General features: G+C 40.9%; 1 protein-coding gene and 1 long non-coding RNA gene across 2 annotated transcripts; one reads left to right on the forward strand and one right to left on the reverse strand.

The window, feature by feature from the left end:
• Positions 1–719: 719 nt before the first annotated feature.
• On the reverse strand, positions 720–4,941 carry foxf1 (forkhead box F1). Its single transcript, XM_070908024.1, has 2 exons — positions 3,910–4,941; positions 720–2,711 (listed from the first exon to the last, which is right to left on the reverse strand). The coding sequence occupies exons 1-2, from the start codon at positions 4,886–4,888 to the stop codon at positions 2,548–2,550; spliced, it is 1,143 nt and encodes a 380-aa protein (XP_070764125.1). The 5' UTR covers positions 4,889–4,941; the 3' UTR covers positions 720–2,547.
• Positions 4,942–5,889: 948 nt separating this feature from the next.
• Positions 5,890–14,732, forward strand: LOC139288961 (uncharacterized). Its single transcript, XR_011597451.1, has 2 exons — positions 5,890–6,108; positions 14,616–14,732. It is a non-coding gene; the product is annotated as an uncharacterized lncRNA (long non-coding RNA).
• Positions 14,733–23,859: the final 9,127 nt, after the last annotated feature.

The raw sequence follows: 23,859 nt of genomic DNA on the forward strand, positions 1-23,859 counted from the left end.
TTTCACTGAAGTCCTGATTGTGTTGAGACACAAGCACACAGCATGTCTGTCTGCACAGAGCAGACCTCAGGCTTTTTATGGAGCTGTCATCCAGGCCTGGTCAGGGAACAGCTGTGGAGCCCCATCTTGCTCCCTCAGCCCCGCCAGAGAACTGAACCTCGGCAAATGTCATCAGTTTGTTAATGTGCTGCCCCTGCGCTCCGTGGCATGCTCATTTTACTGGGGTTCAGGCAGTGGTCATGTTGTGAGATTTCAAAGCTTCTCTAGTTTTCAAACACAGCATGTTGCAGCCTCAACAGCATTACTTACAGAATAAATTAACAAAAAAGACGTGAAATTACAATTCAGTTCCTTCATGTAGTTTACAAGAGGTGCATCAGAGTAATAGCACTGGGTTATGTGGATGCTCACAAATAGATTTCTGCCCACCATGTTTTTCTACATTAGGAGCTGTTATTATGTTCAAAATGACAGATTTCTCCAGAATTCAAACTAAAATAATTTAAAATCCTTAAAGATATCTTCATTTTCTTATTTGTGCAAATAAGTTCAAATTAATATTACAGCAATATGCAGCCAGCTGGTAAAACTAACAATTAGAAACTTTACAACTGCTATAATCAACAAATAATAAGGAATCCAAAGAAGGTTATGTAGGGAAATTGACTTGTGTGCCTTTAGTAATTTGTAACATTACTTGTAGTTATGTAGTATTTCCATGGTGTGATAAGACATTTATTCATTATTTGTGTACATGTTCCATTGCATCTTATTCCCAAGCCTCTGCATACATTTTGAGGTGGATATTTCTGTAATATTTAACAGGTAAAGAGTTTTTTAAGAGCATCCTTTCATATTTTATGTAAAACCCATTCAACCTTTTTTTTTTGTCTTTTATCAGTTAGTTTGGGATTTTTTTTTATGTTTATTCATCTCGGACTCCCCTGAAATATTCAGCATACACCCCTCTGAGGAAACAACTGTAAACGTACCAGAGCAGTGCTGCAGGTTTTCGACCTGTAACCAAACGCGAGTGAGATCTCTGCCTCTGATTCGTTACGCCTTAATTGCTGCGGACACTGTCTTCACATAGAGGGCGTAATGCGATTGACTTTAAAAGCCATTTATTTTAAATCTATAATCAATCATTGTTTTGTGGAAAATCAGATTCGTTCCTTTAATGTCAGTTTACAGTGACAGACTTGACCTGCTCAGACTGATAGGCCAGGTTTTACTGCAATATAACAAGACACCACTGTGAACTTCCTAGAACAGTTTTCTGTAGTACTGCTGTAGTACTGCTGTAGTACTATAGTGTGGACCTTATGTCCGTATTGTGCTTTACATTTTTGGCTTCAGCGTCACCAAATATTTAGTAGATTAAACCCACATGAACTCAGTTTACCCTCCTTTTCAGTTTGATAATGATTAATTGCAAGTCAATACATGTATTAAGAATTCTGTTGATTTATGATAAATATTGTGATGATTAAGGAAAAACAAATTACCTCTCTCTGCCAATTTTGGGTTGATTGTGTAACAATGATCGCCGGCTTGAGATACAGAGTTTTACCATGAATTATGGGTGTGGGATGAAATCGAAATATGTCTTGTTTTTTGTGTGGATTTAGGCGTAAACAGCCCAACAGATATATTTTATTTCTTACAAATGATTTGTTGTAATATAGCCTAAAGATTAGCCCTCACTGATGGACCCTTGCTAATTTTCCTAACAATATATAAGTATACAGTGCTGAAAGTAATGGTCTAGCTAACACAAACGACATAACAGTGCTTACAATATATCCTCAATTTTCATTTTAAAACAAATAACAAGCGTCCTGACAAATATTGCCAATAAAGCATATACCTCCTTGGCCAATTCGCCTGAAATTAAAATATGTAGGCCTACAGAATAAATAAAAAGTTGCGCTTATAGGCTATTCAAAAAGTGCCTTCATCATTTTTACACAGTATACATGGACATATATATATGTGATGTCCAGAATTGTTCATTTCAAAATTCAACGCTGGTATGAAAGTCCAAAAAAACAAAAACAAACGAAGAAGAAGAGCCTCAGTCTAATTTGTCAAAGGAAATAAAAGTAACAACTTCAGACGGAGGAAATGGACGTGTGCATTTTTACATTGGCCTACTTAAACAAGAAGAATAAACATGAACAAAAGTGTGAAGTGGTAGTCATCCGCTCTGCAGGACTAAGTACCAAACAGCAGCAGGGTTTCATACAGCCAGTCTTTACCCCGCTGGTCGATGTTGATGGCATGAAAAAGTCTTTATTATTATATATTATTATTATGCGGTTGCTTTGTGATTGGCCTGTCTCCGTTGTCTTTGCCGCTGTGTGAAACAGTAGAGAAAGGTAGTCCGGTCTACTTGATGGCAGTGAGCGCTCTCCAGGGCTGGGGCAGGCCTCTCTCTGTCTCTCAGTGGTTATTTACTCGTTTTGTTCTCGCTTCTGTTCGCTCTGCCGCGCGGCTCGAGTCTGTGACACCGTCCTCTGGTTCTGCAGACCGTCCGCGGAGGCATCACATGACGCAGGGCTTGATGTCCTGGTAGGCGACCTGTTGGTGGTGGTAGTACGAGCCGCTGCTCGGTGAGTGCATCGCCGAGGACGTCATGGCGTTGAAGGAGAAGACGAACTCCTTCCGGTCACACATGCTTGGAGACTGGGAATGGTACCGAGGAATACCTGCGGAAAGGTATTTTAAAATATAGATTAAAAACAATGAAGATGTGCAATGTCACGAGAAAATTTAATGAGACAGTTTCTACGAATGTTGATTAAAGCTCTGAAAAACGTCTAAAAATAATATAATTCTAACATTATATAAATACTCTCTGTAGGCTGTTAATTAATTGTCAATTATCAGTGATGGACATTTGTTTTTAGAGCAGCCTTAGCCTTGACTTTTAATGCATGGCCCTATTAGTAATAAAAGACGTCTTAACATATCATATTAATATAATAGGCCTAATAGATTAATATTAGTTGTAGTAACTTGAAACATCTATGTTAAATTAGACGGAGTGTCTATCCTGATACTCCACACCTGTTCTACCATATTTTTGCTCTATGTGGAGCGTTTTCTCTAAATGTAACGATTATGTTTTAAGATCAATTCTGTATTTGATTTGTAGAGGCCGGATGTGGAGCTTCACTCTACATGTGTGTATTCCTCATAGACCCCACGTCCATTTAGCAGGCACGATTAAGATAGTGAAAAGGGGAGGCGGGCTTGCAGGGCTAATTGATAGTGGCCCTCTTGCACGCCAGTCCCGGAGGACTCGGGGCCTCGGGGCAAGGCAGGCTGGTCCAAGCCGTGCTTGTTTTTCTTGTCCGGAGATTGGCACGGCTTTAAACTGTCCCGGCAGTCTCTGCCCTCTCGTCCCCTTTTTTTCCCCACTTCCAGAAACTGAGAGCGTGCGAGTTTAATAGCCCTGATATCTGGGTTTTGTTTTGGAGTTCTGTATTTTGTGTGTTTCTTTTAGTTGAGTCATTTTCTTAAATTTCTTTAATATTATTTGAAATCTCCTTCCGTTTTGTACAATATATATATATATATATATATATATATATATAAGCCTGTGTTTACTGACAGCTAAATAAATACAGCGATATTCAGATGAGGTAATGGGAGGCTGCTCAACATTTCCATTAGGCCTACATTTGGCGTAAGACCATTAAAATCTGTGAACCATCAGGCTTGACCCAACGTAGAAAATATTGCTTAGTAATTAAATGGTCTTGGTGTTTGTAAATACTCCTGCTGCAGTTTTCTTCCTATGATTTTTACAGGGTTTCATTATAAAATCCGCTGCATTTTTACTCAACACGTCACAGTTTTTTTTTTAAGTAGATGAAGGAGACGTGAGATAGTTGGGCTTACCTTGTAAATCTGTAGTACTGTGCCCGTTCTGGTGCAGGTAAGGTTGGTCTAGTGAATGTGTGGGCAAGCTTGGCTGCAGCGGGTTGGCCCCTGGATTACAAGGAGACAGAGGCTGCTGCTTTATGTAGGAGGCCCCGTTATTCAGAGAGGCCGAAGGGGCCGGAGCCCACGCCGAGGCCGAGCTCGAGTAGACGGGGTGAGGCTCCATGACCCCTCCGCTGGTGAGCAGAGGGGAGGCGGAATTGTCGTGGTGGCCATAATCGTTCCCACTGGATCCTGTACAACTTCCCATGTAGGAATGTCCACTGTTGGCCGACAAGTGTGACATGGTGTGCCCGGACAGACCCATCCCCTCCATGTTACCTGCCAAGTGTCCATTCATCATCCCAATCCCGCTGTCCAAAGACAAGCTATTGGGCGGACAGGACAGGCCCCCGCCGCTCCCCTGGAAGTTGTAGGACTCGGGGATGTGGTTGAATCCCAGGCCGTTCATCATGCTGTACATGGGCTTCAGCGCCTGGCACTTGCGCCTAAAACCCCTGGGTCTCCTTCTGAAGGAGCCCTCCTCGAACATAAACTCACTAGCCGGATCGATAGTCCAGTAGTGGCCCTTCCCTGGCCTACCGAGGCCTTTGGGCAGCTTAATGAAGCACTCGTTCAGGGACAAGTTGTGACGCACGGAGTTCTTCCATCCCTGGTATGAGCCCCTGAAGAACGGGAAGCGGCTCTGCAGGAACTGGTAGATTTCACTGAGCGTCAGGCGCTTGGTCGGAGAGCTCTGGATAGCCATGACTATTAAAGCTATGTATGAATACGGGGGTTTCTCTGGTCTGCGAATCCCTGCGTTTGTCTTTTTGGTTTTCGTAGTGGAAGAGGCGGTTTCCATCACCGCCGTTTGTCCGTGCGGCTTCTCCGGAGCAGACATCGGGCTGCTCTGGGCAGGAGTCTGCGCTGGGGGCTGCTGGACCTCTGCCGTCATTAGTTCAATTTAGTCTTGGAGATGGCAAACGAAAGTAGTTGCTTTCCACCTGTAAACACTACAAAGCCGTATACTAATTTGCTGACATAAAAAGACCCAAAAAAACAAAAACAAAAAAAACCGAACCGTAGGCAAACTTAACGCACAAGCCAAACGCGAGACTGTCTTCTTAACTCTGACTTCTTGCTCGTGGATCAGTCCTGCAGCAGTCTGAAGCCGTACCGCCTTGTACGCAGCGTCCGAAATGGGATAAGGAGCAGAACAGGAGCCGCTTTCCACTTCAGTTGGTGTGTTGTCGTGCGTCCGAGGAGCTCACTTTTTACTTATCTGTTGCCATCAGCGCATTGGAAGCTGGATGTCTTGGCCATCCTAATGCTGGGACCCGCCCAGTTCCCTCCTACTCCAGTGGTGGGCTGTAAGCATGCACATCTGTGTGCGTTCACTTTTCAGGGAAATGTTTTTTTCCCCTTCCTTACATTGAAATATGGAATCTATCTCCCATATAGCCCGTAATAATAGCCCATATACTACTATATGCTATAGAACAGGACGACATTTAGATGGCTTATATAATATATTACATGATCACACTGAGAGTAATACTGGTTACAGGGCCTTTGGGTGCAGATTGTGATCGCCTTGTTTTCTAATGTGACTTTGTTAGATTTCAATTCTTATTTTCAGCACTATAAACTGTGTAGATTCATAAACCTGCCGTGCAGTCAGTATCTCTCCATTTCAGGCCACATGGTTGATGCACCAGCACGGCACAGAGGTCATGTCTCAATTCTTATTAAACTTTTGAAATTTATAAAAAAAAACAAAAAACATTTTTATCATATGAAAAGCATTTACCAGCTAACATGCCCCCTCATATTCAAACCACCCTCCTGATTTCTGTAAAAGATAGACAGGAACATGGGCAGGATGTTTATACAGCAAGATGTAAACATTTTCCCTGGCCTTCTTTAAATAAAAAATCAAGCAAAAGCCCCGTTAGATCGGCTAATACTCAATCTGATGCGATATGCCCGTCTGTTCGCGGCGTCCTGGACGTTTTTACACATGAATATTGTTTGTGCAATGCAGTCATAATATTTACGCAGAGACGCAGGAGGAGCGAGGTGGAGGCTCTGCCGAACTGTGAGCACAGAAACTCGGACGGGGACTTGAGATCGACTCCTGCAGGCAGTTTACCATCGAATGATCCAGCAATGAAGGTAAAGTGGATTTAACACTTTTCAGTCAGAATACCAGCAGAACTGTGCCCCTCAAAGGAAAAGCTGGGTTGTTTGGTTTGTTTTATGTGACATAATATCTCATAGGATAATCAGAAAAAACGAAGCTTAAATTAAGGCTTAAGCCCTATAATGTCGTTCATGCGCACCAGTTTGTTTATCTGTTTGTGTTTGCTTAATTTTACGTCGTTGTACTGCCTTTTACACAGCTGTGAGCGAGAGCTACTGAAAGACGATCAGTCTATAACCTAAAACTGTTGACAGTAGGTTTCTTATTGTTCCCTGGAGATCTCGATAGCTGCAGCCTGCAACCTTTTGCCTCAGTTAGTTGAGCGTGTTGTGCCTCTGATCTCTGCCGGCTTTACTGTTTCTAGTGGATACTCATGATGACTGTTGGTTTTGACACAATGGAAAATAACGCCGGAAAAACTAGTGGATGACATTTTTTGTGCGTAAAACCAGTTTGGAGACTGTGCGTAAAGGTCTCCAGTAGCTCTCATAATATTTTTTTTTTCTGTAAAATAATGTGGCAGCATGTTTATTAGTTCAATTTGAGCAAACATTAAACATGAATTAAATTCCGATGTATAAGTGAATTTTTAAATGGTTTATTGATGTTTACCGGAACTGCCCAGTCCCAAAACACGAGCCGCTGCCCTTTTTTATTTATTTATTTTCTATTTCAGGCTGTTTGCCACATGGAAACTGAGAAAAACAATTCATTGTCAAATTGTCATTGTCAACCCAAAGGTGACAGACGTGCCACTGTTAGTTTTTGCTGTTGCAGAGGAGATTTAAACCCATCGATAAATGAATGTAAGTATTGTTTTAACCGGTCCCTGCTCGGCCACTCGCCTGCAGTGAGGGCCAAACATTTATCAGCGTCGCGGACCACCCAGCGCGCACCAGGGGCCGGCGCGCTCCCGTCCCCTCTCTGCCCACTGCCTTTAATTACCGCTGATGACTTCAGTCCATTAGGACGCTTTTTGTTTCTCACACGCTCATTCGCCCCATGTCATGTTATTCTTTCTCTGTTATGTATAGGCCCATATACTGCATATTTTTAAACTTTCATGTCCATCCAAAGCCAGTGTCCGTGGTTAAATGTTTACACAAAACACCAGCTACTCCCCGCTGCATTCTTCTTTCACCCGTAAAAACCTCCAAAATCACGTATTTTTGTATCACCTATGGCACTATTTAAGTTTAATGTTCAACAGTGATAAAACAGCAATCAATCAGAAGTAACAAGTATCCTCATAATATCATAATGTTCTTGCGAAAGTCAACGAAAGTTTTTAATCCAGAATTTTAGGAATATTTCCCTCGTTCAGAGGAGACAGTTGCTGTAACAGCGTCGGTGGCAGATTATGTTCGTCATTACTGAGGCTTCAGTCCCGAGGTCAGAGCTTCCCTGTTGCTCCATCGCAGACGAAGTCATGCACTTTTCCATGACGTCCCATCATGAAATATTTGACAGCGCTGCATCCTCAGGAATGCTCGGCCACTTAGGTGGAGGTACACCGCAGAGTGCACAGTCCTGACAGGCTTTCCGGACCGTCTCACCGTTATTTAGGGCCCTGAAACAAAGTTTAGACCCCTCAAAATCGCGCTGTTGCATCGTCCTGCATAAATGTACACATACATGGTTTCTTATTGGTTACATTTCTCCTCCAGTCAACTTAAACTCTTGTATACCATGGCACGCTGCACCAACAGGCCCAAAAGATATAACTTAGGCCTTTTTCTTTATTTTCAGCCATAATATTTTGATAGTTACAGTTAAGATTTGTCTTGTGACTCGCGTTTTTGCGCAAATCATGATATTACAGGCTGTGTTTTCCCTCACACTCCACTGTGCAAGTCACGACATGGTTAACTTCAGAATTATTGCTTATTCATACCAATTAGACAAACACACCCGGAGGATTATAGATCCAGCAGCTGCTGCGGTCAGCAGGGTAATTTGACTTGAGGTCTGATCCAAAGTTACTCAGTGAATGTTTAAGGGTTAAACTTACAGATAACATTTTCGATCATCTTTGAGAAATAAACCAGTTTTTTGTCCTCGGTGGTGAAAGAGGGCCGCAGAGGGTCACCGAGAGGCCGCAGGGTGAGACAGAGTGATCGATCAACTGGCCGTGAGTTCATCCGCCTTGAACTTGAATCAGGTATTGAAGCAATACTTATAATCACACAATGACAGCAGAGCAAACGACTTTCCTAAAGTAAACGCTCATCTTCTTTGTTCTGCACACGTTTGATGTCATTTGTTAAAACGTTTGTCTTGATCCGATATAATCTGGAGGGAAAATGTAAAATGTTTTTTTAATTAATGTTATTTAAAAAAAGAAATGATAAATATATTTTAAAGATCCCATAAATGTTGAAAAACTGAAATTAATGAACATAGCGGATTTTACAAATTACAAATCCACATATTAGTCAGAAGGCCTGCACGTGGCTGGAAGTTTGATAGCAGAGTTGTTGTTTTTTTTAAATAACATACTGATTTCTCAAATTTTATTTATTTGATGTTCTCATGTTATGTTGGATTAAAAATATCAAGGACAACATTGCAAATAATGTAACTCTTAGATGCACACACACAAGTGCCAAGCTTGTTTTGCGCGGAAATACTCTAGATTAAAAAAATACAAAATAGACCTGTGCTGCTGTCTTATCTCGTCTTTACAGGAACTCTGAAATGAACACATTTTTTATATTTTATTTTACTCTTTTATTGATTTCCATTGCATACATCGTCTAAATTGAATTTAAAAAATGATTAAATTATTGTATATTACATGTAATCTATATAGTTGTTTTAACAGTTTTTAGGTGTACACGAGACTTTCCACTGTCTTTTTACTTTCTTTGTCAAACAAATGATTTTAAGGTGCATCTTAATTGGCTTTCTGGCTCTTTGTCTCTGCAGTGTCGCCTGTAGTTCACTCAGAATTGTCGCTTTAATTGAAAACAGTGTAATGTCGAGGTGGGTACCCCCTCATCACTTTCCCTGCGCTGTAGGTGGCCGTGTATATTTTCGTTCAAGTGGTGTTTATGTGAACGAGAAAGGACGGGATTGCTAGCAGACCTCTGATTGCGCGCATTGCGTCTCTACATGGATCTGAAGTGTATTTGATGGGCACCACCCTCTCCAGTAATCAGCTGCAGCAGAAGTGCGCTCGATGACTTTTTAATTTTCTTGGCGAGATAGCTGCCCCGAGCCCGGTTGTGTGTAGTCACTTGGCACAGCATCCCTTACATGATAGGTGGATACATTAAATGTTTGTGTTAATGGTCCTTTTCACAGCAATTTCACAGCGATGTCCTGGAAACAGGCCTCAGGTAATTCATACAAACTAACAGTTGAAGTGTCCTTGAGCACGACACTGATCCCAGACCAGCTATAAGGGCATTACAGACCCTGCTGTCTGCCTCGATAGAGTTTTAAAAGCGGTTAAACGAAATATCAGTTCATATTTCCAGCCCGTGCGTCCTGCTGCAGTGTTACAGTCTGATGGGAAATGTTAGGCGTTAATTAATCTGATCTCAGACACATTTAGTTCAGTGCTGTTATCTTTCGTCGCATTTCATCTGTTTAAAAAAGTCTCACACGTGATTTAAGCAGAGGATAGACGACTTGATCAAGTTTAATAACGGACTTTATAATATAGGGCGGCTGGTAACAACGTGCCATAATGATGGAAGTTAGATCAGAATCGTGTTTTTCATTATTGTGTTTTCCTAAGAATATTTGGACTGGGGGATTATACATTGCATTTCATTTACATTTAACACAGACTATTTTGAAACTATTGTCAGTGTAATTACTAAATAATTGGCTGGAGTTGTTTTTGATATTGCTCATTGGTTAGAAGGATGCACGGGTCACGTGTTACACACAGACATACGCCCACCTGTCGGCCTCCGCTGCACACCTGCAGCAAAGTGCTGCGTAATTATCAACTGCAGGCTTCAGCTATAATTGATCATAGAGAGATGATGTTTGGATATGGCAGACATTTAATAAGATGTATGTTTGCACATTAATCTTGAATATCAGTGATTTTAATTGCCTATTGTGTTAGATATACAATGTAAAATTCTAGATAATATATTTAACAGTAGAAGTCTGAGTTTTAGGTCATCTGGTAGTCTTTTGACGTTTGTGTCCTGGATCGTGGAGCATTCAACACAAAGTATTTATTTATTTTTTGTTAAAAACAGCCAACGCTCTGCAAATAGGGAGCTCATCATGCCAAAATCCATGAGTCATTGGTACAAGCGTTATTGTGAGAACCCCGGCCTCCTCAGCGAGCCTTCACATGCCTTCCCGCAACAGTCCCTGGTGTGCCATATTGTCAAATTAAAGATAGCTGCACTCACATCAGTCAGATTGCCATTTTCTTATTTCAGTCTTCACTAGTGTGTCACACGTTGAAGCAGATTTGGTTCTGTCTCCTTTTGACGGCTGTGTGTTGAAAAATAAAACCTGCCTTTCAGATAATGAAAAAAAGAATAAAGGCACATGTGAAATCCTCTCTGGTTTATTTTGTGATCACAGGCAGTACCACATAATTTGACGTGAAGGACAGCAGTGGGGAGGATTTGGCAGGTCCAGAGGTTTTACGAATTCCAAACTGTCCAAATGTGGTCAGCACTCAGCAGTGAAAATATTCCATAATTTTAAATACCTGTTCGTAGCAAATTGGTATTTCAGTTTAAGTTGGTGAGCTGTTTTCTGTGTAAAATGAGACAAAACACCCAAATCATGCAGAAAAGAAATATTAAAACAATGAAAATATGAGCATGATTTACTTCGAGGTCAGACTTCAAGGTTAAAGCATGAAGAAAAGAATCTGATTGTGGGTTCAGTGTGGGCTGTTATATTTGTTATTCATCCTCAATTTATACAGCAAAATCATATGATTAGAAGATAGATTAGGAATTATTTACAGATCTTCCTGAATATTTTCAAGTTTTACAATGAAATGGGTCCAGGGGGATTTCTGGGATATTTAGTTTTGGTTTCTAAGATATTCATAAAAATACAACATATCAGACTTTATCAGGGATAGAATGATAAAGTCCAACTGATTTTCCCTGGTGTTTGTTCATCAAAGATAATTAAAGTTATTGACACAAAGTCATTTTGTCTAAATGTTGAACGACAACATTTGTCCCTCTGTTGCGTTTGTGTGTTGTCCTTAAATCTGTTTAAGTAAAAAATGTGTAAAAGTAAAAGACTGGGTGTCTAAATATGTCTAAATATGTAAACTCGTAGACTGCTGAATTATAGTGTTACTGATGTTTTAAGAGTTGAAGAGTTAATTTGGGAAAACTTTCCACAATTTCTTATTTCTCCAAGGCAGTTCATTTTAGAATTCACAAAGTCAATATAAAATGTAATCATATATATTTTTCTTATTTTTGATGCATGTTGAGTTCAAGCAGACCTGATTTCTGCTCCTATGACCACCTTCAGTTTAACTACAGCTATCACAAAGTATTGATAATCAATATGGATAAAAACATTTTTATTGTGCATCGCTATCCAGTTCTTTATTCCCAGAAAAAGTCCAGTGAAAAGACATTAAAATGTTCCTTCAGATGCTTCCTACACCGCCTCATCGCTCCTCTCTGCTCTACCGGGGCCTTTCTAGGAATATTCAGTCCCACGCAGTGAGTGGGAGCCTGTTTGGTGCCCCACCCTGCGGCCTTGCACACCTCCCAGGGCCGGTCCATCATGGTCTGTCTGATGCAGGGAGAGACATCAATAATAAGAGCTGAAGCAGAAACCACAGTGGAGAACACAAAAGGGAGAGGGAGGGCAGACGCAGGCCACAACCGGCTCGGCTGCAGGTTAGCTCCTTTGATACGGCCTTGATGGCAGTTTGATGGGTGCACATGGGGCGACATGGGTTTATACGTATGTGTTTACAATGTGCGTTTACATAATATCTGTGGTGTTTATGCGCAGCCCACCAACTCTTTTTTTTCTTTACTCTGAAGGGGGATTTTCCTGTGGCAAGCTGCTTCGGAAAAAGCAATTAAGAATTCCCAAACAGCACGCCACAATGGGAGATATCGTTTGTGCAATGTGTGTTCCATGTCTCTCGCAGTTTTTGTCTGGAATGGGTTGGCTATTTTTAATCTGAGCACAACCGAACCCACCTACAGACAAACCACAAATTGAATGAAGGGGAGGGGGGTGAGTGGGCATGGTAATTGCCCATTGTGGAGCTCAAACTCCTCTGTTCTGCCATAAACAGCTTTGGTAGTTCACAATTTGATACCCATTTCTCCAGCCGGTTTGAAATGACAGCATATCCTCATTGTCTGTGGGAACCCAGAGCCAGGCCGTGGTTGGAATCAGTCAGGAATGCTTTGGGATGGTAACTGGATTTGGTTGTAATGCCCGGCTCTCCACAGCGGAACACTAGGGTGGGAAAAAGGCCGAGAGCATTTCCTGAGTGGAGGGGGGTCCCAGCGAAGCATCACACGCATGGGCATCATGTGACAGTGATCCTGCCAGGTTTCAGCCTATGATCCCAAGTGAAGAGAGGAGTACAGCTGTGGGAGAGGTGTGGTGTGGTGGGCAGTGCCAGGGAAAGAAAGGAGAGGACAGGGAGAGGCTGGAAGGAAGACGAGAGAGGCACAAAAACTGCCGCTGGTGTAATGCAACCTGTGAAGGAAAGGCTAGTTGAAGGGTGAAGAAGAAGAAATTAGGTAGTAGCCAGGCGTGCACCGGAAGTAGTTAGAAATGCTGCGCTGTGCTGCTTCTCTTCTTTTCTTCTTACTGTGCATATGTATATGTTTAAGTTTAGCTGCTTGCAAAACATACAAAATAACATAAATGTTTTAACCATGTACCTGAAAAATGAAATGATGAAGCATGATTTGCCTTCAAAAAAATAGAAATATGTAATCTGAATCTAAATAAATCTGTGTAAATGATAATGCTGTAGGTGAAAAGACAACAGGAGATTTGGAATTTAGCTGCTTTTTCTTTAAAAGCCAGAGGTTGTGTATATAACGGGAGGAAGCCCAGATGAAAATAAAGTTTGTGAAGTGTCAGTTTGAATGCATAATGTCAAGCTGCACAAGATGCCAGGCTTCAATATCAGATAATGAGGTAAAAACAACACCTGTGCAACATCAGCCGAGCTTTTTTCAGCACAGCACAACTAAAAGTTATTGAGGACCCTCGTTGAATGTCTGAATGTCGAACTTAAAACTATCTACACCTCCGTGTTTTTAGAAAATAGCCTGTTTTTTTGGAAGTTGTACTTCATGAAAAGTCATGCTTTGACAAAGATCACCTGGATTACTTACTGAAGAAAAGATCTGAATCTGATGATTATGAGCCAGAATCAGAAGTGATAAGAAGTGTGTGTTTCCATTTGACTGAGTGTTGTGGAAAATAAACAATTATTACAGCAAAAAGTAGCATGCTGTTGTTTAATCAGAGCCCATGATCTGCTCCTACGTGTCTTCATTTACATCCTCGACAAAAATGTATCGAATAAAGGTTTTGTCTGCAAAGGATTGCTAGAAACCACAATTTTAATGTAATTTCAACAGAGCGGTGCAGCAAATATTATTGTGTGAAGAGGATTGTTTTGTTTGTTTGTAACAATAACTGTCATGTTGGTGAGTTCTGTGCACATGTGTACATGTATGTCCATGGCTGCATCATGTGTACACGCAGATTACAATATTGGTGACTTTGTTTGAATGCCTGTAATGGTTGTTTATGGCTGCATGTGTTCATGTATCAGTGCATATGAGAATGTTGCTGACTGAATATTTGTGTGTGTGTGTGTGTGTGTGTCCTGACCGGTGTTGGCAGCCAGACGTTGCTCCCTTTGGCTTGTGTAAATGTTGTGACGATCTTGGGAGGAATCTTAGCCTATAGTTGTCAAAGGGCTTTTTATTTCCACCTGCTACCGGCCTCTTTCCGTTTGGTCTGCTCTATAACAATGGTACTGGGAAAGCGGTGGAGTGCAAAGTGATTGATGTTGGACTGTATTTGGCCCTTCTTCAGATTGGGGCCTGAAAGGAAGTGGCTATCCCTCCCTTCCACCCCGACTACCCTGCAATAACGCAGGGCTCAAGAGGGCAAAGTGCTGATCAGGACTTTCTTAGACATCCCATTTTAACAAAGTGCCAATCGGCCCAAAAGACAAGTTGGCAGGCGCACATAAACAAGGTTTCATGACTTATAAATCAATTTGCCACTAGAAGAAACAGAATGGTTAAATTGTGCCACACAAATGCCCAACTTTATCCCCTCCATCTTGTCTCCAACCATCACTCTTTTTCTTGTCCTGTCTGGGGTGAAAAGAAATACAGGCTCATCACAACTGCATTCTTTCCATTTTGCTGAAGAGCAGCGTGGCAGAGAAGGTAATCTATCACCCAAACTGTCTGTCCTTCCCTCTCCCTATTCCTAACTGTGTTTCTCTTTCTCCTTCCTCCAGACTGGAGTGGGCAGGCGTGCGGCTTTGGCCACAGGAAGCTGTGAATTCTTTGGAGAATGGGAGATGTCTTATGGGGAGACATACTGGCCCCCCACCCACCCACTCACCACCCCAAAATGACACCTGACCCCTTCATGTGTTTATATCAGACCATGGAAGTGAGAAATAGTGATGAGTCACTCTGGCTGTGTGTTTACACTCCGGAGTCACGCAAGGAAGGAAATCAGCCACGGTCTGCTAAAAGTGGCGAGGTGAGAGAGAATAGCTGCAGTCCCCCAGCGCTGCAGTGATTTACCTCTGAGAGCCAGAATTTATTTCACGTCATCTCGGCTGCGAAGACTTTCGACCAACACAAAACAACAACATTAGGAGCGCGGTAGACTGTTGATGAGGAAAAGGCAACTCGGACCAAAAACAAGAGGTAGTCAGTGAGGATAGGTGTTATAGGATAAAAACCTGCATCGCCACACTTTCCATGTTTCTTCAAGAACAGTTTTCAGCTTGATGACGACACATTTCACTGTGTATTTCATCTTGAAATGTTTTTCCTTTTTTTTCCCCTCAGCTACAAGGAGAGGATCTGATTGTTCAATATAATTTAAAAATTAAAACTCCACCAAAACTACAGTTAAAAGTTCAACAAAAAGATTCCAAGTTTATCATTGATATACTATATTGATATGAAGATAAAATAAAAACTTTTACCACAATTCAAATTCCTGGTTATGATTTCCTGCAAAAGAAAATGTAAAAAAAGTAACTAAACACCTGCCTAAGAAATTATTATGCAGCACTTTATTATCATTTTTGCTACTTAAAAGCCAATTCAATATTTTGTCTGACATTTTGTCTGACGGATCCATCACAGGTATATACCTGTGATGGATCATTCAGAGCAAGCCAGCAAGAGTTACCTCTAATGACTAATTTCTGTGTTTGTGGAAAAGATTTCATAAAAATACCAAATACATGAAAGTTTGTAGAGATCCCAAAAGTCATTTAATGGTCTAGACTGTGATAAAACAAGCAAGGTAGATTTTGAAATGAGATCTCAGAGGCAGAGATGGTGCTTAGGTCTTTACACTAATCCATTAAACTGTCTCAATGTTACATTTTCAGCCTCTTCATCTGACACATCTTACAACAATCAGTTGTATAGTTTATCAGTTTATATCGACAGTGACTGATATGCCTTACAGGTTACTGTATACTTTCTGGCCTCTAAAATAAAATTCACTAAAGAGAATTTGTTCATTGTGGTATAAAATGTGGTTATGATATATGTGAATCTTACAGTATCATTGCTGCATGAACCACACTGGACACATATTGCCTTGCGCTCCAGAGGACTTTATGTTCAATGGCCTGTAAGGTGTGTTTACTGTGTTTCAAACATAGTGCCATTGTTGTCCTCCACACTGAGCGACTTTTAGATTTTAGATTGCACAACTGTTGTTTTCAGGAGACAGCTGTAGTTACTGCAGTTGTGCTCGGTAAATAAAAGTGACACTTTATTTCTTTCCATCATTACGTTGGTGCAAGTAACTTCATTGCTGACTGTAGCGAGTATCCTGTTACACACCCCCATACACATCGCCACAATGAGAGAGTCAGCGGCTCTTATTTTGGCGGATCTCTCCTGAATTGTAAGTCCTGTCAGGGGCTTTGATTGATAGTTGTGTTTATCACCATATTATTAAGTAATCAGGCTGACCACAGCTGGGCCTGAAGCTCCTTAATTCCAGCTAAAGCACACGGCTTCATGCTAATTAAAGGTTTGGCGAAAGTGTTTATTTTTGTGAAATTTTTAAAATATAGTTGTCTGTGTTTTTATGAGAGTGCGCTGATTGTTGCATTTGTGTCCTCTCTGGAACATTTAGTACCAACCTTTAGTGCTATATCTTCATCAGAGAGATCATGGACGGGAGAGAAAATCATAAACTGCATGTAGAGTGCTTTCAATACATAATAATTTACTGTTTTACATTACTGTCAAACCTGCAACGTGACATATAAGGTACATGAAGTACAGTATCTGCGTGTATAACATGAGAGGGTCAATCAGTCTATGTTCTGTGTATCAGCAGAGGTTTCCTCTCGCTTCGTTAATAGAGCCTGCGGCAGGCTGCGTTTGTGTATTCCTGAGGTAAACACAGTCATGGCAAAGTGGACATGCTGCTGAGTGTGTCCTGACTGGAGACAGAAAGCACTGTGGCACTGTACTGCCTGAGACACTGGCAGCTCTCTAGAGGTAGGGTTAACGTGATGAATGGCCATTTGGTAATGGGCCATGTATTAGGGTGAAATGGCTCTTTTAAAAGCCCAAGCTCGAGCCGTTGCTATGGGCGATTGGATTCAGGAATCAATCAGGTGGCAGATGTTTCATGTAGGATCAGTCAACTCTGTCTCCCTCTCTCCATCAAGCAAATGAAGGAAGAATTGCTTGAATGACTGCATGTAGCAATGAAATGTAAATGTTACTTCATGCAGTCAAAAACATCAGTGATGCCATGTTGCTTGAAAAAAAATTTAAGGCAAAAAACGATGTATGCATAAACTGATTGATCCTTAAACAAGATGGACATGAACATGTCTACAGCCACCAGACTGAAATATTTATATATATATATATATATATATATATATATATATATATATATTTGTATGTTACTAAAGACGTTTAGAGGTATTCATGTAATTATGAGGGTGTTTTGTGCAATAATTGCTGCTATATTGAATATTACTATCATACTGTATTCTTTTCATTGTTATATGTTGCATACTCTATGTACTGGTATTTTTTTTTCCTTTTGAAATGCATAAAAGATAAAATTACATTTTTAATTCATAATGTATTTCACATTGTTGTTTGTTTTCAGTAATACATTTTCACTTAATGCAAGTTGTTGGTGGTGCCTTTTTATATTTCTTCAGGTCTTATTTGAGCAGGTTTTTCCTCTGATGTACTGTACACTTTTTTCCATGCACCATTTTTGTCTCATCATCAAGTCAGAACTTAAAATGTGAAAATTAAAGAAATGACAAGACTCTTAAATTGGACTCAGCTTCCGTTGTGAAAAGAGTTTCTTTGAGTGAAAGCAGAGATGATGTTAAACACGCAGACTAAAAATACATGGTGAAGGGGCACATTGAGCGACCAGGCAAAGAACTAAATAAAAAAGTAGTTTTTGTTTTTAATTTGATTTTAATTAACATTCTTTACACTAACTCTTTTACGTGTGAAATCACTTTGTTAGACTTAAATTAAGCCTCAACGTCTTGCTCTTTGCCAAAGAATTCAAGTAAAGAACCACTTAAGGACCTTGTGATGAATTCCCTGTTTTTCTGTGGTGGTGATGTTGAGACTCGTATGATAAACACAGTGAGGATAACTTCGGCAATACTGAAACTGTTGGTGGTCCCGTTGTTTACTTCAATGTTATACGATTTCTCTAACAACCAAAGGGTTATGGATCACTGTTCATACGGTCGTACATATCTAAATAAGTAGCCACTACTGCTCAAAGATGATAATCAATAATGGTCTGTGTCTGATCTATGATGGTCTTAAATGCTGGAGTCCAGTTATGTCTGTTTGACCTGGGATTTCTGCTGGGCTAAAAGTGGATTCACGCTGATTTATCAGTTTTTCTGAAGAGGTCATGTTAACCAGAGGAGCTCAAACATGCTTACAAAAAAAATCTCCATCGAGAAGTAGAGGTGATCAGTATGTTTACACTGCTGTCTCTTATGGCAGGTTTTGGACATTTTGTTGGTTTTGTACCACAGAGACGGAAACAAATTAAAAGTGAATCAGCAGCAGCGATCTCTAACGTTGTGTGTGTTTGGTGAGTGGATGGTGAATGTTTTAGCAAGGGAAAAAACAGTTAATCTGGCGTCAACACAGGAGCCTCTGAAGCGTTTATCTCAGATGTGGATAGTAGTGGATTTTACTTGCTGATTATCACTTCTGCCCTTAATATTTAACAGATAGTGACAGATTCTCAAGAGGTGAACTCTCAGTGGATCCCTGGAGGCCATAATTAATGTGCAGATAACCAAAGTCTCCGTGTCTAAAGAGCCTTATCACAGGTGTTGGTAAGGACAGACAGATGGACAGACAGACAGCCACATGGTTCCACTTTGACGTTTGCTAATTCCAGGGAATCAATCCTAAATGACACCTATGGGATACACAGAGTGGATTTCCCTCTGATGCAGATTGGTGGTGGTTTGCAGATGAAAGACAGTAAAATAAATAAAGCTGTGGCGAGCAGGCAGAGCTCTTCTGTCCGCACAGTACAACCATAATGGGATACATACTGACATGAGGGAACTGAAGTGGAGGCCTGCTCCTGTTTTCACCACTGTTGCCACGGAAACGCTGATGAACTACTGCTGCTAGTACTGAATAGCGTTTGTTGTGAAAAATATTCAGATTTTTTTATTTCATTTCAAAGGGTAATAGAGAGTTACCTAACAAGTGGAATGATAGTGATTAGCAGAAAGCAGCTCTGTTCCTTGTCAGCCGCTCTGCCTGCTGGCCCACCGCTGCTGATACTGTTTTAATCCAAAAACACGTAATTAAATCAAACTAAGCAGTATCAAATGGCTTTTTAACCTCCTCCAATCAATCTTCTCATCAGCTGCTGTGTCTGCGGTTGGCCTGGAGTAAGAATAGTAATGGTAAGACAATACTGGCTTGTCTCATCCTGGCCGGGATCACGCGTGTTACTCCTACAAGTTCCACTGACCTCCTCTTCCCCGCTGTGCCAGCGCAAATTCAACTTCAAATTGTGCAACATTGCAAGTTTGCTGGGAAGCTCTTCCAATTTTCTTCCCATCTTCTTGTTGAGGAGGCTGTTGTTACGACACTCGGATCTTCTTGGACCTTCACTGTGCAGAATGATGTATGTGCAGAGTTTGACACCATGAAGCAGTTTTTGAATTCCTCTGGTGAAGGGGGGGAAGTTTCTCTGTGCTCACCTTAATTCTCAGTTTAAGATGTGTACCTACAAATATGATTTTATGACATCACAACTAGTTTGGAGGGAAACCAATCGTGGTCCAATATGCACCTCACATAAGTGTGATGTGCAAAACTTGAAGCCTCCAGGATACGCATATACTAAAATGGACTTCAGTGAAGTAGGATCTTGTGTCCAGCAGCTAAAGTTTGGAAAAGAACAATATTTGCATATTCGTAGATTAAATTGAGAAACGGTAGATGTGTTTTTAAGAATTATTAACACGTTTATTGAACTTTTTGTGGAAAAACCTGATCAGACAGAATATTATCAGATATTGATCCAAGCAGAGTATTTTTATATATGTTTTAAACATGTCCAGAGGGGATCTTTAAACTAAAAAGTGAGTGTTCTCTTAAAAAGAGGCTGAACAATTGACCCACTTATTGGCTCACATTAATTAATGCCTGTTTAGAGGCGCACTAATGCACTTAAAATAGGGGCATTATCAAGGTTTTGTCACTGGTGCCATTGAGGTGATTTATTCAGATTCTGGTCGACTCCCGTCTGATGCACTTCAACAAATCACAGCCTGAGGTCTGGCTGACCCCACACCACACTCATCTCTGTCTCCCTCTCTGACCCCTACACAGCTCCCTCTGACTGGGTGCTGCGCCCAACACAGATATCACCCAGGGGCCAATTTTCAACTGACCAGGAGTCGAGCCACCCTGTCCTCAAGAGTTGCTGCAGCTGCATTAGGAAGCACATTCTGTTTGGCGGTCATATTTTGGACAAATTATGTAAAATTAAAAAGATAAAATAAAATATATAATGTGCTATAAGGCTATAAGTCTTCAATCCTCACAGAAAGTCAACATATTTCCAATTATTTATTATCCTTCTCACGGAGCTGAAAATGCAGTTTTCTAGCGGACTAATCTCTTTGTATACAACTAATACCTGTTTGCTGAGTAGAGCTGTAAGTTTTTGTAATGATTAAGGAGCCTGTGACCACCAGCAGTGCCGTGTGACCCAGGGGCTCAAGGTGATAAGACCTCTATAACTCTACTTTATCCCCCTGCTCATTATCAACCTCAATCCCAGATCTGCCCTGAGCCCCTCGGGCTGCAGCAGGGCCGGCCACTCTCTACCCTCCACAGCCCTCAGCAGCCTGAAGATTACCGGGGAGACACACAGGCTCAGTTTAACTAACCCCAAACACTTGACAGCTTCTTTCTGTGGGAGGCAGGGTTAAACATTTACAACCGCAGAAGAAGTAGATTTATTTTGGTAAGGGATAATTTATTACGATAATTAAAAATGACACATTTATATTATATTCTGATGAGTTTAAACCTCAAATTCATGTCTATCTCTGTAACGTGGAGTATCAGAGCGTGCAGAGGATTTCAAGTTTTTTTTACTATAGTTTCTTTGTACTTTGAATTTGTCCTGATGTGGTGAACCCTTCTGTTTTCATCATGATGCCAAAAATTGTGTATTAGTATTTTATTCACATCCAAGAGGATGACATGAACAAATCCTCAAACCAATTCAGCCGTCATTTATTTCTTAATTGTGACAGTTTGCATAATTTTCAGAGCCACAGTTCTGGACTGAGGCCTGACCAACGGGGCTACTCAGGCTGTCAGGTTGTCGGCCAGACTGTAGCTCTCCCCAAATTTGGCTTTTTGGAGGGAAACTTAAAGCAGTCAGTAGCTGAGGCCAAAGAGATGTGTTAATACATGAATATGAGAGTTTTTTTTATTTTTTACCTCATGCTGTTATTCCTGGCCCCCAGTATCTGCCGCATGGCCACGTATTTTTCATCACCTTCTTTGAGCGGCAAAACACTGGAGTGCTTTCATTTGTTTAACTTTCATGTGCCTGTAAGAGGGTTTTTATGAAGTGAACCGCTGTCCCATCAGTGGCACATGATTGATGTCGTTCACATTACACAAAGAATCATTATATAGCACTTCTTCTGAATAAAATAAATTGTGAAAATGTCTTTTGATTGCGATGCACTGGTGTTTGTGTGTTGCTTTGAATTGTATACAAGTTGCATCCTAAATGAAATGGTGTTTTGAGCTTCACTTTATTTTTCAAAGTAACTGATATCCAACGCTCATATAATTTAGTTCTCACCAAGCTCTGCGTGTCTGCTTTGGTCTGCCTGAGCTCTTCCTTCAGTGTATCCAGCTGCTTGTTTATGCATCCGTGTTTATGCATATGTGTGTTTGCGTAGGCATACATTTGTGTGTGTGTGCTTGAGTCTGTGTTTTATGTGTGTTGTGAGGGGTATGATGACGGACATGACAAAAGCTAATGAAGTATCAGCAGCATACTCCCAGCCTGATAACTAGACCAACATTTACAAATCCGATAACAGGGAGATCTGATCTGATTTTATTAGATCCCACCAACAGAGATAAAATGTTGTGGGTTATCAGTATTTGTTATGTTATGAAATATGATATTTATTTGTTGTAAAATAAATCCCAATAATAAATGTGGATTCTGACTATATTGATCAAGAATTCAAGACAAATTGAAACAATTTCACCAGTGGTTTAGATGTAGTTTTGAAATGGAGTCAAAAAGTTTTGTGGTAGAAAGAGTAGTGCCACATTTATTTAATTGTTGTTGTGAAGTGTTTGACATGGAAATAAAAGTGAGAACAGTTGATTTGTCAATCATTGGGGAGGTGTTGCAAGTTGTTGCAGCATTAAACATGAATTGTTTGACATGTGTAGGGTTCTTTTAAAACATTTAGAGGAAAAAAGAAATATTTGATTTGGACAGCCTTACTGTAAAATCACAAGACTAAATTTAAGTTGTAATGAAATGTATGTAACCTGAAATGTCAGACGCCACAACAACAACTGTGTTTTCAATGATTTTTTGATTGTGAAAATGGAATGAATGGATTCACTGTTGTTAATAACACTATTGCTCAGTCTTATGATGCGGTTATATTACAGTTTGCAGTTATATTGAGACGTGTCAGTCTATCTGTCAGAGAGAGACGTGTAATTGGAGGAGGCTTACTAGAAAGAGCTTGGCAGGCTCTGCAGAGCAAAGTAAAACCCTGGACAATATTCCTGCTTCATGCCTGAAAATCAATAACCCAGACCCCGGTGGTGAACGCACACGAAACAGACCCCACACAGCGGCGAGCTCCACTCCCCCCTCACACCCCTCGATCTTCCCTTCCTCCACATTACGCCAGAAACCCCAAGCTCAGCTCTGTGTGTCCAGTATTGGGTAAAAAAACACCCTCCAGTTTTTTTGTTTTTTCTTTCCCTTCTCATTTACTGCTCTCTTCAGCAAGCTGGGTTGCAGAACACCAGTAAAGGATACTGGGAAATAGCTGTAAAATGATTCATCATCTGGCTGACCTTTACCACATGCATGCACTTTTGTGCCTGCGATTGCATGCGTAAGAGAGAAGAGCAAAGAGTGGGAAAGGGGGCAGAGGCGTGCAAATTTCTTGTTTTAATTTCTCAATTGGCTCTTAACCAGGGGTCAAAGGCTGGCTTAGCACAACAGCTTTGACAAGATAAGCACCTGTTTCTCTGCTGGTTGAGGCCAGAGTTATCCTATTACCTTCAATATGTAAACCTCTCAAAGGACCTGGACTCACATGCGTAAATACTGACGTAAATATGGCAAAACACCAGCGCCGCTCTCTCAGGGAAAACACTAACACTGTCAACACGTTCCACCCCCATAACTTCAGAGACATCCAGTATTACCTGCCTACAAACTCCTCATCAAGAGCTTTGTTTTGAGCTGCGTTTGATGCTTTGTTTACCTCCTTAGTAGAAAATCTGTAATTGAACGTTTCAGGATGCTCATTACACTTCACAAGTTAAGAGAAGATGCTTTATATAAAAGGTGCTGGCATGGATACCTCTGTGGGCACGCAGTCCTTTGAGGTTGGCATTGCTGTATTTTTAGACAGTAAATAGGCACAAAGAAACCACCTTTCTCTGCCACATTTTAGCACCCATAATTTGGCCCACCCCTTGTTTATACTCCCTGGGGCCTGCCTGATCTTTTTGTTTTTCTGCTGGTGAATGATGAGGGGGTCACCCATAACTGGACAGACTCACACTAACAAACAGAGATATCCTCCTACATCTAAACAGTTTGTTTTCTCCATTCCCTCCACATGAATCCATATAGCGAGGCTGGAATAGCTTCATTAAGTTAACGATGGAGCTAATCAGACTGCACCAGCTGCTGATATGTGGAGCGGTGGGCATGCC

This window comes from Enoplosus armatus, chromosome 1 (genome assembly GCF_043641665.1).
Source record: "Enoplosus armatus isolate fEnoArm2 chromosome 1, fEnoArm2.hap1, whole genome shotgun sequence".
Classification (NCBI taxonomy): Eukaryota; Metazoa; Chordata; class Actinopteri; order Centrarchiformes; family Enoplosidae; genus Enoplosus; species Enoplosus armatus.

Bases quoted from the DNA above. Each gene is read 5' to 3' on its own strand.
- foxf1 (XM_070908024.1), bottom strand. From the start codon at position 4,888: ATGACGGCAGAGGTCCAGCAGCCCCCAGCGCAGACTCCTGCCCAGAGC. The intron at 2,712-3,909 runs GTAAGCCCAACT...ACCTTTCCGCAG, and splicing joins CAGTACTACAGATTTACAAG to GTATTCCTCGGTACCATTCC.